Below are 13,309 nucleotides of genomic sequence, written 5' to 3'. Positions count from 1 at the left end.
GGCACGTAAATAGGACTATCAATTGTCAAAAGCAACCCATCTTTTAGCCATTGTGCGCCAAACAATAGGATATTCACACATGTTCCTATTTGCCATCTTGCCCCTTGCGTGTAAATAGGACTTGTTCATCTCGCAATAACTATTGTGTTTGATGGAAAAAAAAAATATGTTAAAGCCTTAAAGGAAAGCAAAATAATAAAGTTTTTATTAAAAGAAAATATTAACGAATGCCCTCGTGACCTTATTTAAGAGATCAAAAAGATAATTTATGCATAGAAAAATGTGTATTTATGATATTGAAAAGTAGTATTTGACTTCTATTTTAAAGACAACAATTCTTTTTAAAGTTCTTTAAATAATGTTTTTAACGTATGACATTTTACTAAAATATATTTATTAATTTTTATTATGATAATTGATTGATAAATGCAAAATGAAAAATAATATTTAAGGTGTTACAACCATTCTTTTAAAAAAATAAAAATAAACTAAGGTGTTACACACATATATGGTATCAATTTTTTTTATATTGAAATTAATATTTTATTTTCTTCTAACCAATCAATTGGGTTTGAGTGGTTAATGAACTCCCGAAATGACAAATTATTCAGAAAAACCTAATTTTATTTTTGAGTAAACATTTTCTAGTTAAATTTTACTTACATCTGAACCGAACTTTGAATTATCATAATCCATATTTCTAACAAACAGAGGGGTAGCAACAAATATATATATTTTGAACATTGGAGAGATATTCAAAGATTCAATTTAAATTACATTGAAAAAAGAAAGTTACACTCATTTTTGAATATTTTTGTTTTTTGAGGGGAATTTTATTTTTTATTTTTTTTACTAATGTAACAGTTAAAACTTAACAGGGAATTTACTCCTTTTTTCAGAGAGAGAGAGAGAGAATTTACTCCTAAGTTTAAATTGAAAATATGCAACTTGGGTTGAGAGTTTTCCTTTTTCAACGGTCATACTGTTTGAATTGACCCGAGATAATCTTATCATGATAATTTTATAAGTTTTATTGAACATAATTGGTGGAAATCTTCCAATAATTCTTATGTAAATTTCCTGCGGATCTAGATACTCAGAAAATTCCATCGTAGATAAATATTTCATGTAGAACAATAGAATCAATCAAATATTTTATTGTCATGGTTCTAGCTAACTAATTAAGGCTCTCTTTGGTAAAAATAGTGGATAGCTGATAAGGTAACTGATAGTGGATAACGTATAGCTAATGACTAATGACTTATAGCTTATTAGCTAATTGAAGTGTCTGGTAAAATAAGCGGTTCAACTAGCTGATAAATATAAAATGACATAAAAGGACATTCATAATTTATAATAAAAATTGTATCAATTAATATTTAAAATACTTTTTTTACAAAATATTTAAAATACTTAAAATTTAATAATTTAAATCTATTAATTTAATCTATCTTATATATATTTATTTATTTTAAATTTATTTTCATTAAAATTACTATACTTTACGGAAAGAATACAACACTAAAATATTCTTCTATCCATTATTATTTTTTCTATGCATTAATTTTAAATTATAAACCTAACAATAAAAATTATAAATCCACCCTTAAAAAAAATTATGAATCCATAAAAACAAAAATATGAACACGTATATATAAACGTTATACCTGGTGTCCTCGTGAGTTTAGCTCAGTTGGTTGGGACAATGCATAAAATATGCAAAGGTCCGGGTTCAAACCCCGGCCACTACAAAAAAAAGTTAATTGTACCAAAAAAAAAAAAAATAGGCAATTACCCCCCTGAAATTGTAAGTTTCGTCAATTACCCCCTGAAATTAACAAAACTCCCCTGAAATTGCACAACGTTAATCAATTTACCCCCTCCGTCAAATTTTTCGGTTAATCAACATGACATTTTGCAAATATCCCCTTGAAGTTTTGCACTTATGTGCAAAATGCCCCCTGAACTTAAAATTTATATATATCTTTTTTTATCCTTCAAAGTGATTGCATTATCACTAAATTGTCTGACAGGACATGACCAAAGCCTATGTGGTGCTCTTATTTCATATCCTAAAATTATCCAAGAATGATTTCCTTGCAGGCCCCGCCCTGAGGGGGTGCAAACAGCTCAACAGAGCTGGGCCTCCCTCAGCCATGGGCCTCAATTCTTTTTTTTAATATCCACTAATACTACTGCCCTCCAATCTTTTTTAGTACCCCCAGCCATTTTCTGTCCTCTTGTTTTAGCCTTTTAGGCCTATTAGAATTAGGTCCTTTGCTTTTGGTGTTAGGTGGGGGTTCCTCATGTATACGGTAGTCATTTTCACCTTTGGGTGTACCACATATATACGACACCTTATAATTATCTTTTAAAAAAATATAAATAGAACATTGCTCTTTTAAAAAAAAAATACGTTTTGATTTTATCACTGGCCTCTTTTCATTCCCAGAGCCGAGCCTCCGAATTCTTAGGGACGACCCTGCTTGCTTGAAAGGTGTGCTTTCATGTAATCTGCAGCAGCAATTGTTTTGAATAATGCAGGACTTTCAGGAGTCACAAGGCTGGGGTTTCGGCCTATATATCCTCCCATGTAAGGATTTTGAAATGTTGTCATAGACATACCGTCAAAACTTAGCTAATATACTCCACAATTCAGTGATAATGCAGTCACTTTTAAGGATAAGAGAAAAATATATAAATTTTCAAGTTCAGGGGGCATTTTGCACATAAGTGCAAAACTTCAGGGGGGGTATTTGCAAAACGTCACGTTGACTAACAGAAAAATTTGACGGAGGGGGTAAATTGATTAACGTTGTGCAATTTCATAGGGTAATTGAAGTTTTGTTAATTTCAGGGGGGTAATTGACGAAACTTACAATTTCAGAGGGGTAATTGCCTATTTACTCTTTTTCTTTCCTTTCTTCTCTCTCTTTCATTCTCTCTTTCGGATCTCTTTTGTTCTTCAACCATTTTTCCATTGATGATAACAAATCAAGCATAGAAAAAAAATGAAGAACCTTACACTCTCACTGTTTCATAGATTCTTTGTTGATGGCATTAATCTTTGTTTAACTCCAAAAAATTTGGTATAACTAAGAAGCTATTCATTCATTCTTCAACAACAATCACCATCATTCACTTCGATCCATTGGTAATGCTCTCCCAACAATAATCCGAAATCGCTGTCAACCCCAATAATCCGAAATCTGGAATTGTATCTCTTCTCTTCAGTTGCTGGTTATTCTTTTCTATATATATTGTTAATGTTTTAAAAATCTTGTTATGGATTCAGTTGGGTTTCAATAAATTTTGTCTTTGGTGTGAACTTTGTGACAAGGAATTATGTTATGAAAATACAGTCCATGGAACTTGTTGTAAGAAGAATGGAGAAAGGCAAGCGAAAGAGAGATAGAGAATGAAAGAGAGAGAAGAAAGGAAAGAAAAATCATTAATGATTAATACAGAATTACAACTTTGTCACTTCCTTTTGTCTTTCTCAAAAAACAAAAACATGGGTATTTATGTCTAAAGTAAAAGGTGCACAATGCTAAAATAGACCTTCATAAAAATGAATGGGTCTATTGTAGCAAACCCTATATATATATATATATATATATATATATATATATATATATATATATATATATATATATATATATATATATATATATGGATTTTGCTAGAAGCCACCCATAAAGGTGTCTTTTAGCAAATGCTCATAGAATAACTTGCTAAAAGACACCTTCATAAAAAGTGTCTTCTAGCAAAACCCTATATATATATATATATATATATATGCATAACATTAAATATATTTTAGATCCCTAAAAATAATTAAATATATTTTAGAATAAAATCAGAAACGTAATAAGGGATCAATGTTATATCAGAAACGTGAGCAGAACATTAAATCCATTCAACAATGTTATATATAAGCTGTGACGTAACCCTCTTTTGCAAACAACAAAAACTTTTTATTTAAATTAAAATAAATTATAAAGGGTAAAAACGGATTTTAGATGAAATAATAAGGGTAAAAATGAAAGAAAAGATTGTTGAGGCAAAATCCCTAATTAATTTTAAAGATAATAAACTTTAAATGATTAAAGGATTAAATGGACTTTGATTAATTCCTTGGTATTTAACTTGTGCTCTTGAGTGTTTTACTAAGACAGGAACAGGTTTAAATCATACCAAATCAAAGGACATTTTAACTCATGAACTAAATCTGAGTTTAGAAAGTTAGTTCAGAAGGTTGTTCAGAATGTTGATCAGAAAGCTAAACGTTCTGATGGAAACCCAGAAGGGTGTTCATAAGCAAACCCAGGTTCATCAAGAACGTGAAGAACATGCTAGTACATTTGACATAAATGAAAGGTCCAGAAAAGTACATTTGCATGGGCCTATCAACAAATAAAGGCATGAACAAGGAATCATGTGAAAAGGATCTTTAATGTTCATCCAAGACTATGAACATTAAAGTACTAGGAATATTCCAATGTGAATTTAATCCTAGATGTTGCATTCACTGCACTTCAGTTATGTCCTTACTATTAGGATTGATTACATTAAAAGCTAGTCTTACAAATCATCCTAAAGTAAGCACAAATGGAACATTCTGATGGTCAGAATGTTCATGTCTGCGCATGCTTCAGCCAATGAACAGTGTAGTTGGTGAAAAGTTAGCAAGCAAAGTAAAAGAGATCTTGCATCAGAGATAACCTGACCTCTGAGCTGTAAACAAGCAGATTTCTTTGAAGCATGTGCCTGAAGTTGCAGATCCACTGCTCTCTCTCTCTCTCTCCTGCACAAAGTCCAAGACAGATTTGGTGAACTTTATCCCACCTTTTCCAGTAAAACTGGATGCATATGGAAAGGCTACTTTTTGGAGGATAAAACTCATACAAATCTCATACCACGTGCTGGGCAAGCCCAGATATTCATCCAACATTCATCCATGATGATCCCAGATGAAGAACATCATGAATATCCAACATTCTGATGAAGAACACAGCAACATTCTGATGTTCATCCTGGGAACTCAACAACATTCTGATGGTCAGAATGATCACCCAGATTTTCAAGTAAGAGCTTGTGGGGCCCAGGACACGTGGCATAACACCATTGGTCACCTTACAACGGCTATATGAGCCCAAAAACTCTATAAATAGAGATCAAAGGCTCAGCATTACTTGCACCATTGCAAAGCATACAAGAAAACAACTTAATTTGTTTGAAGCTCTTGCAATTCAATTGATCATCACTGAAGGCTTTCTTCTTACCTTCTTTATAGTGTACATCAATTTTCTTTCTCCCTCTTTGTTATCTTATTCACAGATAACTTCTTCCTTCCTCTCTTTTTCTGTTTGTCTGATTCACATTCAAACTTTCACACAAATTGTAACAAAGTCTCATCTAGCTTTAGGGGTTCTAAAGTGTTAGCTTGAGCAAGAATTGTAAAAGTCTAAGTGGGTAACTTAGCAACAAGGTGCAAGCCTGCTGAGGCTTAGAGAATACAGGTTGTAAGTGTTCAGGTGAACACAGTTTGTAAGGTGCAGGAGTTGAGAAGTTATCTCAAGCATCATAGTGGAAAACTCTCACAAGATTGTGAGGAGAGGACTAGCCCACATTGGGTGAACCTCTATAAATCTATGTGTGTTCTTTCTTTCTTCCTTATACTCTTTAATTTCAGTATACACAACACACACCAACACATTTACTTCATTAATCAGTTTCTGTGTATGAACTTCAGAACGTTCTGAGTTCAGAAAGTTAACTTAACCATTCCAAGAATTTTCTTGAGAATTATTTTTAAGTTACATGTTATTTTTAAAGGGTCACAATTCAAACCCCCCCTTTCTTGTGACTATTTTATCTACTTCAATTGGCACCAGAGCCTGGTTCTAAGGGTTTGAACACTTAAACAAGTGTTAGAGAAAAGATTCAGGAAGTATGTCTAAAGTCAAGTACATAGCTGAAGGAGGATCATCAAACAGACCACCTCTTTTTGATGGCTCAAACTACTACTTCTAGAAAGGCAAAATGGAGCTCTTTCTCAGATCTCAAGACAATGATATGTGGCAAGTCATCACAGATGGAGACTTTGTTCCAACAACCAAAGAAGGAGCTGTCAAAGAAAAGAGTTCATGGTCAACAGATGAAAAGGCTAAGGTATTGTTAAACTCTAAAGCTAGACTCTTTTTATCATGTGCACTAACCATGGAAGAAAGTGAAAGAGTTGATGAATGTAAGAATGCTAAAGAGGTATGGGATACTCTGAGAATACATCATGAAGGTACATCTCATGTCAAAGAAACTAGAATTGACATTGGTGTCAGAAAGTTTGAAGTCTTTGAAATGAGTGAAAATGAAACCATTGATGAGATGTATGCTAGATTTACTACAATAGTAAATGAAATGAGATCTCTTGGAAAGACATATTCCACTCATGATAGGATCAGAAAAATCCTAAGATGTCTTCCTAGTGTGTGGAGACCTATGGTCACTGCAATCACTCAGGCCAAGGATTTAAAAACCATGAACCTAGAAGATCTCATTGGTTCACTGAGGGCTCATGAAGTTGTACTTCAAGGAGACAAACCAATAAAGAAGGTAAAGACACTTGCCTTGAAAGCATGTCAGCAAACTCCATCAGTAGCTGATGATGATGTGCAAGAACCATAAGAATTAGAAGAAGTTCATGAAGAGGAAGCTGGAGATGAACTTGCTCTAATCTCCAAAAGAATTCAAAGAATGATGTTAAGAAGAAATCAGATCAGAAAGAAGTTTCCAAACACCAACAACAGCACAAGAACTGAAGCTGACAAAAGCCAAGTCACTTGTTATGGCTGCAACAAAACTGGACACTACAAGAGTGAATGTCCTGACATCAAGAAAGTGCAAAGGAAACCTCCCTTCAAGAAGAAGGCAATGATCACTTGGGATGACTTGGAAGAATCAGAACCTCAAGAAGATGAAGAAGCCAACATGGGATTGATGGCTCAGTCAGATGATGAAGAAGAGGTAATTATCTATAAAACTGATTCTTTTTACAAAGATCTTGAAAGTAAAATAGATAGTCTTTTATATGACTCAAACTTCTTAACTAATAGATGTCATTCTTTAATCAAAGAACTTTCTGAGATAAAGGCAGAAAAAGAAACACTTCAAAACAAGTATGATGAATCTAGAAAAACCATACAAGTTTTGCAAGATTCCCATTTTGAAATGTCAGAAAGACAAAAAGAATTAAACAAGAAACAAAAAGGCATTTTATCTATACCTTCTGAAATGCAAAAGGAAAATAAACTTTTGAAAAAGGAAGTTGAAAGATTAAAAAATGATCTTACATGTTTTATAAAATCTACAGAAACATTTCAAAACATTTTGGGATCTCAAAGTAACATTGCTGAAAAAATCTGGTTTAGGTTTTAAAAATCCTAGCAAAATCATTGAAAGTTTTGTACCTAAGAAAACTGAGATTAAAATGAAATGTTCTTATTGTAATAAGTCAGGACATAATGAATCAGTATGTCATGCTAAGAAGAGATTTATCAGAAAAAATAGGATTAATCTTAGTTCAGAACGTTCTCATCTCAATAGATCAGAAAGTTCACAAAAGGCTGAGAAGGCTAAGAAGATATGTTCCTACTGTAACAAATCTGACCCTACAAGACAGAATGTTACAATAAGGAAAGATCTCTTAGAAGAACTAAGCCTCAAGGACCCAACATTACATGGGTACCTAAAGTTTTTATCTTGTCAAATGTAGGTCCTGCCTCAGGGTGCTAGAACAAAGCCATGGTACCTGGATAGTGGTTGTTCTAGGCACATGACAGGTGACAGGAACTGTTTTCTGACCTTTGAAAAGAAGGATAGAGGACTGGTAACATTTGGAAATAATGACAAAGGTAAGATCAGAGGTAAAGGTACTATAGGTAAGCCTAACTCTGCTAAAATAGAAAATGTTCAGTATGTAGAAGGTTTAAAACACAATCTACTTAGCATAAGTCAATTGTGTGATAATGGATTTGAAGTGATTTTTAAACCTAACATATGTGAAATAAGACAAACCTCCTCTAACAAACTGTTTTTCTCTGGATCAAGAAGAAAAAATTTGTATGTTTTAGAACTAAATGATATGCCTGCTGAATCCTGTTTCATGTCTCTTGAAAAAAAAACAAATGGATCTGGCACAAAAGGGCTGGTCATATAAGCATGAAAACCATTGCTAAACTTTCTCAACTTGATCTGGTTAGAGGATTGCCTAAGATTAGCTTTGAAAAGGACAAGATCTGTGAAGCTTGTGTTAAAGGTAAACAAGTAAAAAGCAGTTTTAAAACCATTGAGCTTATTTCAACTCAGAAACCTTTAGAGCTTCTTCACATTGATCTCTTTGGTCCAGTTCAAACTGCAAGTCTAACAGGCAAAAGATATGGTTTTGTTATTGTTGATGATTTTTCCAGATTTACATGGGTTCTGTTTTTAAAACACAAAGATGAATCTTTTGAAGCATTTCAAAAACTTTTGTAAAAAAGTTCAAAATGAAAAAGGTTCTAATATCATTACAGTTAGGAGTGATCATGGAGGAGAATTTGAAAATGCATCCTTCAAAACATTCTTTGATGAAAATGGTATTAAACATAATTTTTCTTGTGCAAGAACTCCACAACAAAATGGAGTTGTTGAAAGGAAAAATAGGACTTTGCAAGAAATGGCTAGAACAATGTTAAATGAATCTAATGTTGAAAATTATTTTTGGGCAGAAGCCATTAACACATCTTGCTACATTTTGAACAGAGTTTCAATAAGAAAGGTTCTTAATAAAACCCCATATGAACTCTGGAAAAACATTAAACCTAGCATATCTTATTTTCACATATTTGGCTGCTATTGCTACATTCTGAACAACAAAGAAAAATTGGGTAAGTTTGATCCTAAATCAGATAAAGCTATCTTTTTAGGATACTCTACAACTTCTAAAGGTTATAGAGTGTACAATCTTAAAACTCAGACAGTTGAAATTAGTATGCATGTCATATTTGATGAATATGATGAACATTCTCAACCAAAAGAAAGTGAAGACACTGAAGTGCCAGCACTTCAGAATGTTCCCAGTCAGAACACTGAAGCTTCAGCAGAGAAAGAAGATGATCAGAATGTTCAAGATTAAACCTTCCAAAGTCCACCCAGAAGTTGGAGAATGGTAGGAGATCATCCTGTAGATCAAATCATTGGAAGCACAATTGATGGTGTAAGAACCAGATTGTCCTTTCAAGATGCCAACATGGCAATGATCTCTCAAATGGAACCCAAGTCAATCCATGAAGCTATTATTGATGACTCTTGGATTGAGGCCATGAAGGAAGAACTTTCTCAGTTTGAAAGAAACAAAGTTTGGAACCTAGTTCCAAATAATCAAGAGAAAACCATCATTGGAACAAGATGGGTTTTCAGAAACAAGCTTGATGAAAATGGTAAGGTTGTCAGAAACAAAGCAAGGTTAGTTGCTCAAGGTTACAACCAACAAGAAGGTATTGACTATGATGAGACCTTTGCACCAGTGGCAAGGTTAGAAGCCATCAGAATTATTCTTGCATATGCTGCACATAAAAGCATTAAACTTTTTCAAATGGATGTTAAAAGTGCATTTTTAAATGGATTTTTAAATGAGGAAGTTTATGTAAGCCAACCTCCTGGCTTCATAAATGAAGAAAAACCAAATCATGTTTTCAAACTCACTAAAGCACTCTATGGTCTTAAACAAGCTCCTAGAGCTTGGTATGACAGACTTAGCACATTTTTGATTGAAAATGGTTTTTCAAGAGAAAAAATTGATACCACACTTTTTAGAAAAACACATAACTCTGATTTACTAATTGTTCAAGTTTATGTGGATGATATTATTTTTGGTGCTACCAAAGAAAAAATGTGTGAAGAGTTTTCCAACCTTATGCAAAGTGAATTTGAGATGAGCATGATGGGTGAACTTGGTTTCTTCCTTGGTTTACAAATCAAACAACATCCAAATGGAATTTTCATTAGTCAAGAAAAGTATGTCAAAGACATTCTTAAAAAATATAAAATGAATGAGGCAAAAATCATGGTCACCCTTATGCATCCATCTTCAAGTTTAGATAAGGATGAGAGTGGAAAATCTATTTTTGAAAAAGAATATAGAGGCATGATAGGTTCATTATTATATTTGACTGCTAGCAGACCTGACATAGTGTTTGCAGTAGGATTATGTGCTAGATTTCAAACATGTGCAAAAGAATCTCATTTAACTGCAGTTAAAAGGATTTTTAGATATCTAGTAGGTACTACTGATCTTGGCCTTTGGTATAGAAAAGGTTCTAGTTTTGATCTTGTAGCATATTGTGATGCTGACTATGCTGGAGACAAAGTTGAGAGGAAGAGTACAAGTGGCTCCTGTCAATTCTTGGGAGAAGCTTTGATTGGATGGTCTTGCAGAAAGCAAAACACCATTGCACTCTCCACAACTGAAGCTGAGTATGTATCTGCAGCTAGTTGTTGCTCTCAAATGTTATGGGTAAGAAATCAGTTGGAAGATTACTCATTAAGGTACACAAATGTTCCTATTTTTTGTGATAATACAAGTGCAATTAATCTGTCTAAAAATCCTATTCAGCATTCTAGGTCTAAGCATATTGAAATTAAACATCATTTCATTAGAGACCATGTTCAGAAAAAGAATATTGCATTAAGCTTTGTTGATACAGAAAATCAACTAGCTGACATTTTCACAAAACCCCTTGTTGAGGATAGATTTAATTTTCTTAAAGAGAAATTACAAATCATTAAAAATCCCAATAAAGATTGATCATTAAATCACTAAGGGCCTAAAACTTACCCCCTTGATGTTATCTGATTTAAATCAGTAAGATCAATCTTAATCTGAACATTCATCAGAATGTTCAAGAGTTCAGAATGTTCATCAGAATGTTCATACAATCAGAATGTTCATCAGAATGTTCATCTGATAGTTCAGGTCAGAATGTTCATAAGGTTCAGAATATTCAGTCTTAGATTCTGGGTAAAAATCCTGTACGCAGGAAATCATGGGATTTAATCCAGTAATCTTCTCAAAATCTCTAGCATTTAATGCTTGATTAAGGGTTGTTGTGCTAAAGCTATGTCCATTAGACAAAAGCTTAAAAATTATTTCAACCACTCCCCTTCCATCTTGTCAAACGGCTAGTTCTTTCTCTCTCCCACTACTTTTCAGTTTTCATCTTTCCCAATAAAACTGCCAACACTCCTTCATTTCCTCTTTCCACTATTACACGTTGGTCTATAAATCATTAAACCAACTCCAAACCTTTCATCACATCTTCAAACATTTTTTTTTTCTCTAAAAAATTCTCAACACTCTGTTTTTCTAACAAAATGGCGAGAACCAAAACCACCTCACGCTCTCACTCCCAATCACCACCACACGCTGCTGATCAACACTCTGATCATTCTCCACTCAACGAAACTGCTGTTCATACCATTCTTCCTGATGAGATCATTCCTCTATTTGACTCTCCTAAACCTAAATCTTCTAAAAAATCTGCCAAACCAAAACCTAAGGCTACTAGAAGATCAACAAGAATGAAAAGAGGATCTTCATCAACACCAACCACTTCTCACATGGACCTAGTCTCTGATGATGAGAAGAAAGAAAAGGAAACAGCTTCTGAGGAAGGAACACACTCTGAAAAGGACGAGTCTGACAAAACAGAGAAAGTTGAGGAAGAACTCTCTGATAAGGGAAAAGAAATTGCTCAAGAGGAAGCAAATTCTGAAGAAACTGGTGAAACTCTTCTTCAAATGGCTAAAACTGCTAAGAAGGTTTACCAAAGGAGGAAGAAAATTGTTGCTGATGCTCTGCCTCTAGAGAAAACTGCTTCTCCATCTCTGGAAAATGAAGAAGTTGGAAAAGAAGAGAATGTTGAGGAAGAAGCCCCTTCCTTGAGAAGAGGAAAAGGCAAGGACATTGCCATTCTTGCCTCTGCTTTAAAGGTTCAGAACTTGGAGAAAATGGCAGCAAGGCCATTAAGCAGAGCAAAGTTCTTTGATTTTGAAAGTCTCAAAACAAAGGGCTGGAACTTGGAAGTTTTCACAGATCCTCAAGGATGGTCAGGATTTGTCTCTACACAAGAACCAACCTTTGAGGACTTGGTGAAAGAGTTTTATGCATCAATGAGAGTCAAGGAAGAAAAAGGAGAAAAATTCCTAGAGTCCACAGTCAAAGGAGTAAAGTTCCAAGTCACTCAAGACTCTCTCTCAAACATTCTGAACATTCCCAATCAAGGTAAACAACTCTTTAACACTTGGTTTTCTTGCTCAGATGTGACACGTGAGCAACTCATCCTAGAGTATACCAAACCAAACCTTGATTTCACCTCCACAAACCTCAAAGATGCTCCCAAAATCCTTCATAACATGATTAGGCACACCATCTTACCTAGATGTGGAACCTTTGATGCAATCACAGACCTAGACCTTTGCATCCTTTATCATCTTATGAACAAGACTCCCCTAAATCTCTGCTATATCATGATTCAATACATGATTGACCAATGCTTCTCCTTCAAGCAAAAAGTTGCTGGTTTACCATATGGGATGCATCTGACACCCATCTTCAAAGCTGTTGGTGTGTCTCTGGATGGAGAAGAAAGTCTGGATACTTTCATGAAGTTCACAGCTAAAACCATAAGTCAACTACGCCTCACTTCCTCCAACATGCCCATTCCTCAAAAGACTGAATCAGTAAAAAGAACTGCTGATCAGAATGTTCAAGAAGTCAGGAAGAAACAAAGGACTGACAAGCATACGAAGAAGGTCATTGGATCAAGTTCTCACAATAATGAGAAAGGAAAACCCACTCCAGCTCAAGAAGTATTTGCTCATATTGCTGAACATGCAAGAGAGCTGGTTGAAGCAAGCACTCATCAGTTTGAAGCCATGCTTGCTAGGAAAGCTGTTGAGAATGTTGGAGAATCTGCTGAAGGTCAGCAGAAAGTTGAAGCACCTTCTGGAGATTTAAGAGTTGAAGCAAGATGCTCAGAATGTTGATAATGATACACAGGAAGTTGCTACAATCCTGGCATCAAACACTCTTGGAAGTGAGAATCAACAAATGGAAGTTGATGATGAAGTTCAAGTGAATGTTGGAACACATTCTGACTTTGATCTCAACATTGAAGATACTACAAATGATCTCTATAATGAGATCTTTCAAGATGCTCAAGAAGAAGACATTCAGCCAAATGATCAGAATGCTCAAAACAATACTGAT

At 34.2% G+C, this 13,309-nt stretch overlaps 1 protein-coding gene and 1 pseudogene across 1 annotated transcript; both read left to right on the top strand.

Annotated features, from left to right (window-relative positions):
- Positions 1–5,955: 5,955 nt before the first annotated feature.
- On the top strand, positions 5,956–8,132 carry LOC146919900 (uncharacterized; annotated as a pseudogene).
- Positions 8,133–11,412: 3,280 nt separating this feature from the next.
- LOC146919899 (uncharacterized) lies at positions 11,413–13,086 on the top strand. The gene has a single exon (XM_085711077.1). The coding sequence runs from the start codon at positions 11,413–11,415 to the stop codon at positions 13,084–13,086; it is 1,674 nt and encodes a 557-aa protein (XP_085567203.1).
- Positions 13,087–13,309: the final 223 nt, after the last annotated feature.

This window comes from Medicago sativa, chromosome 5 (assembly GCF_051527215.1).
Source record: "Medicago sativa cultivar Bolivia chromosome 5, Bolivia_mono, whole genome shotgun sequence".
In the NCBI taxonomy this organism is placed as follows: Eukaryota; Viridiplantae; Streptophyta; class Magnoliopsida; order Fabales; family Fabaceae; genus Medicago; species Medicago sativa.
Note: the sequence above shows the minus strand (reverse complement) of the source record. Positions and strands in the feature narration are given on the sequence as shown.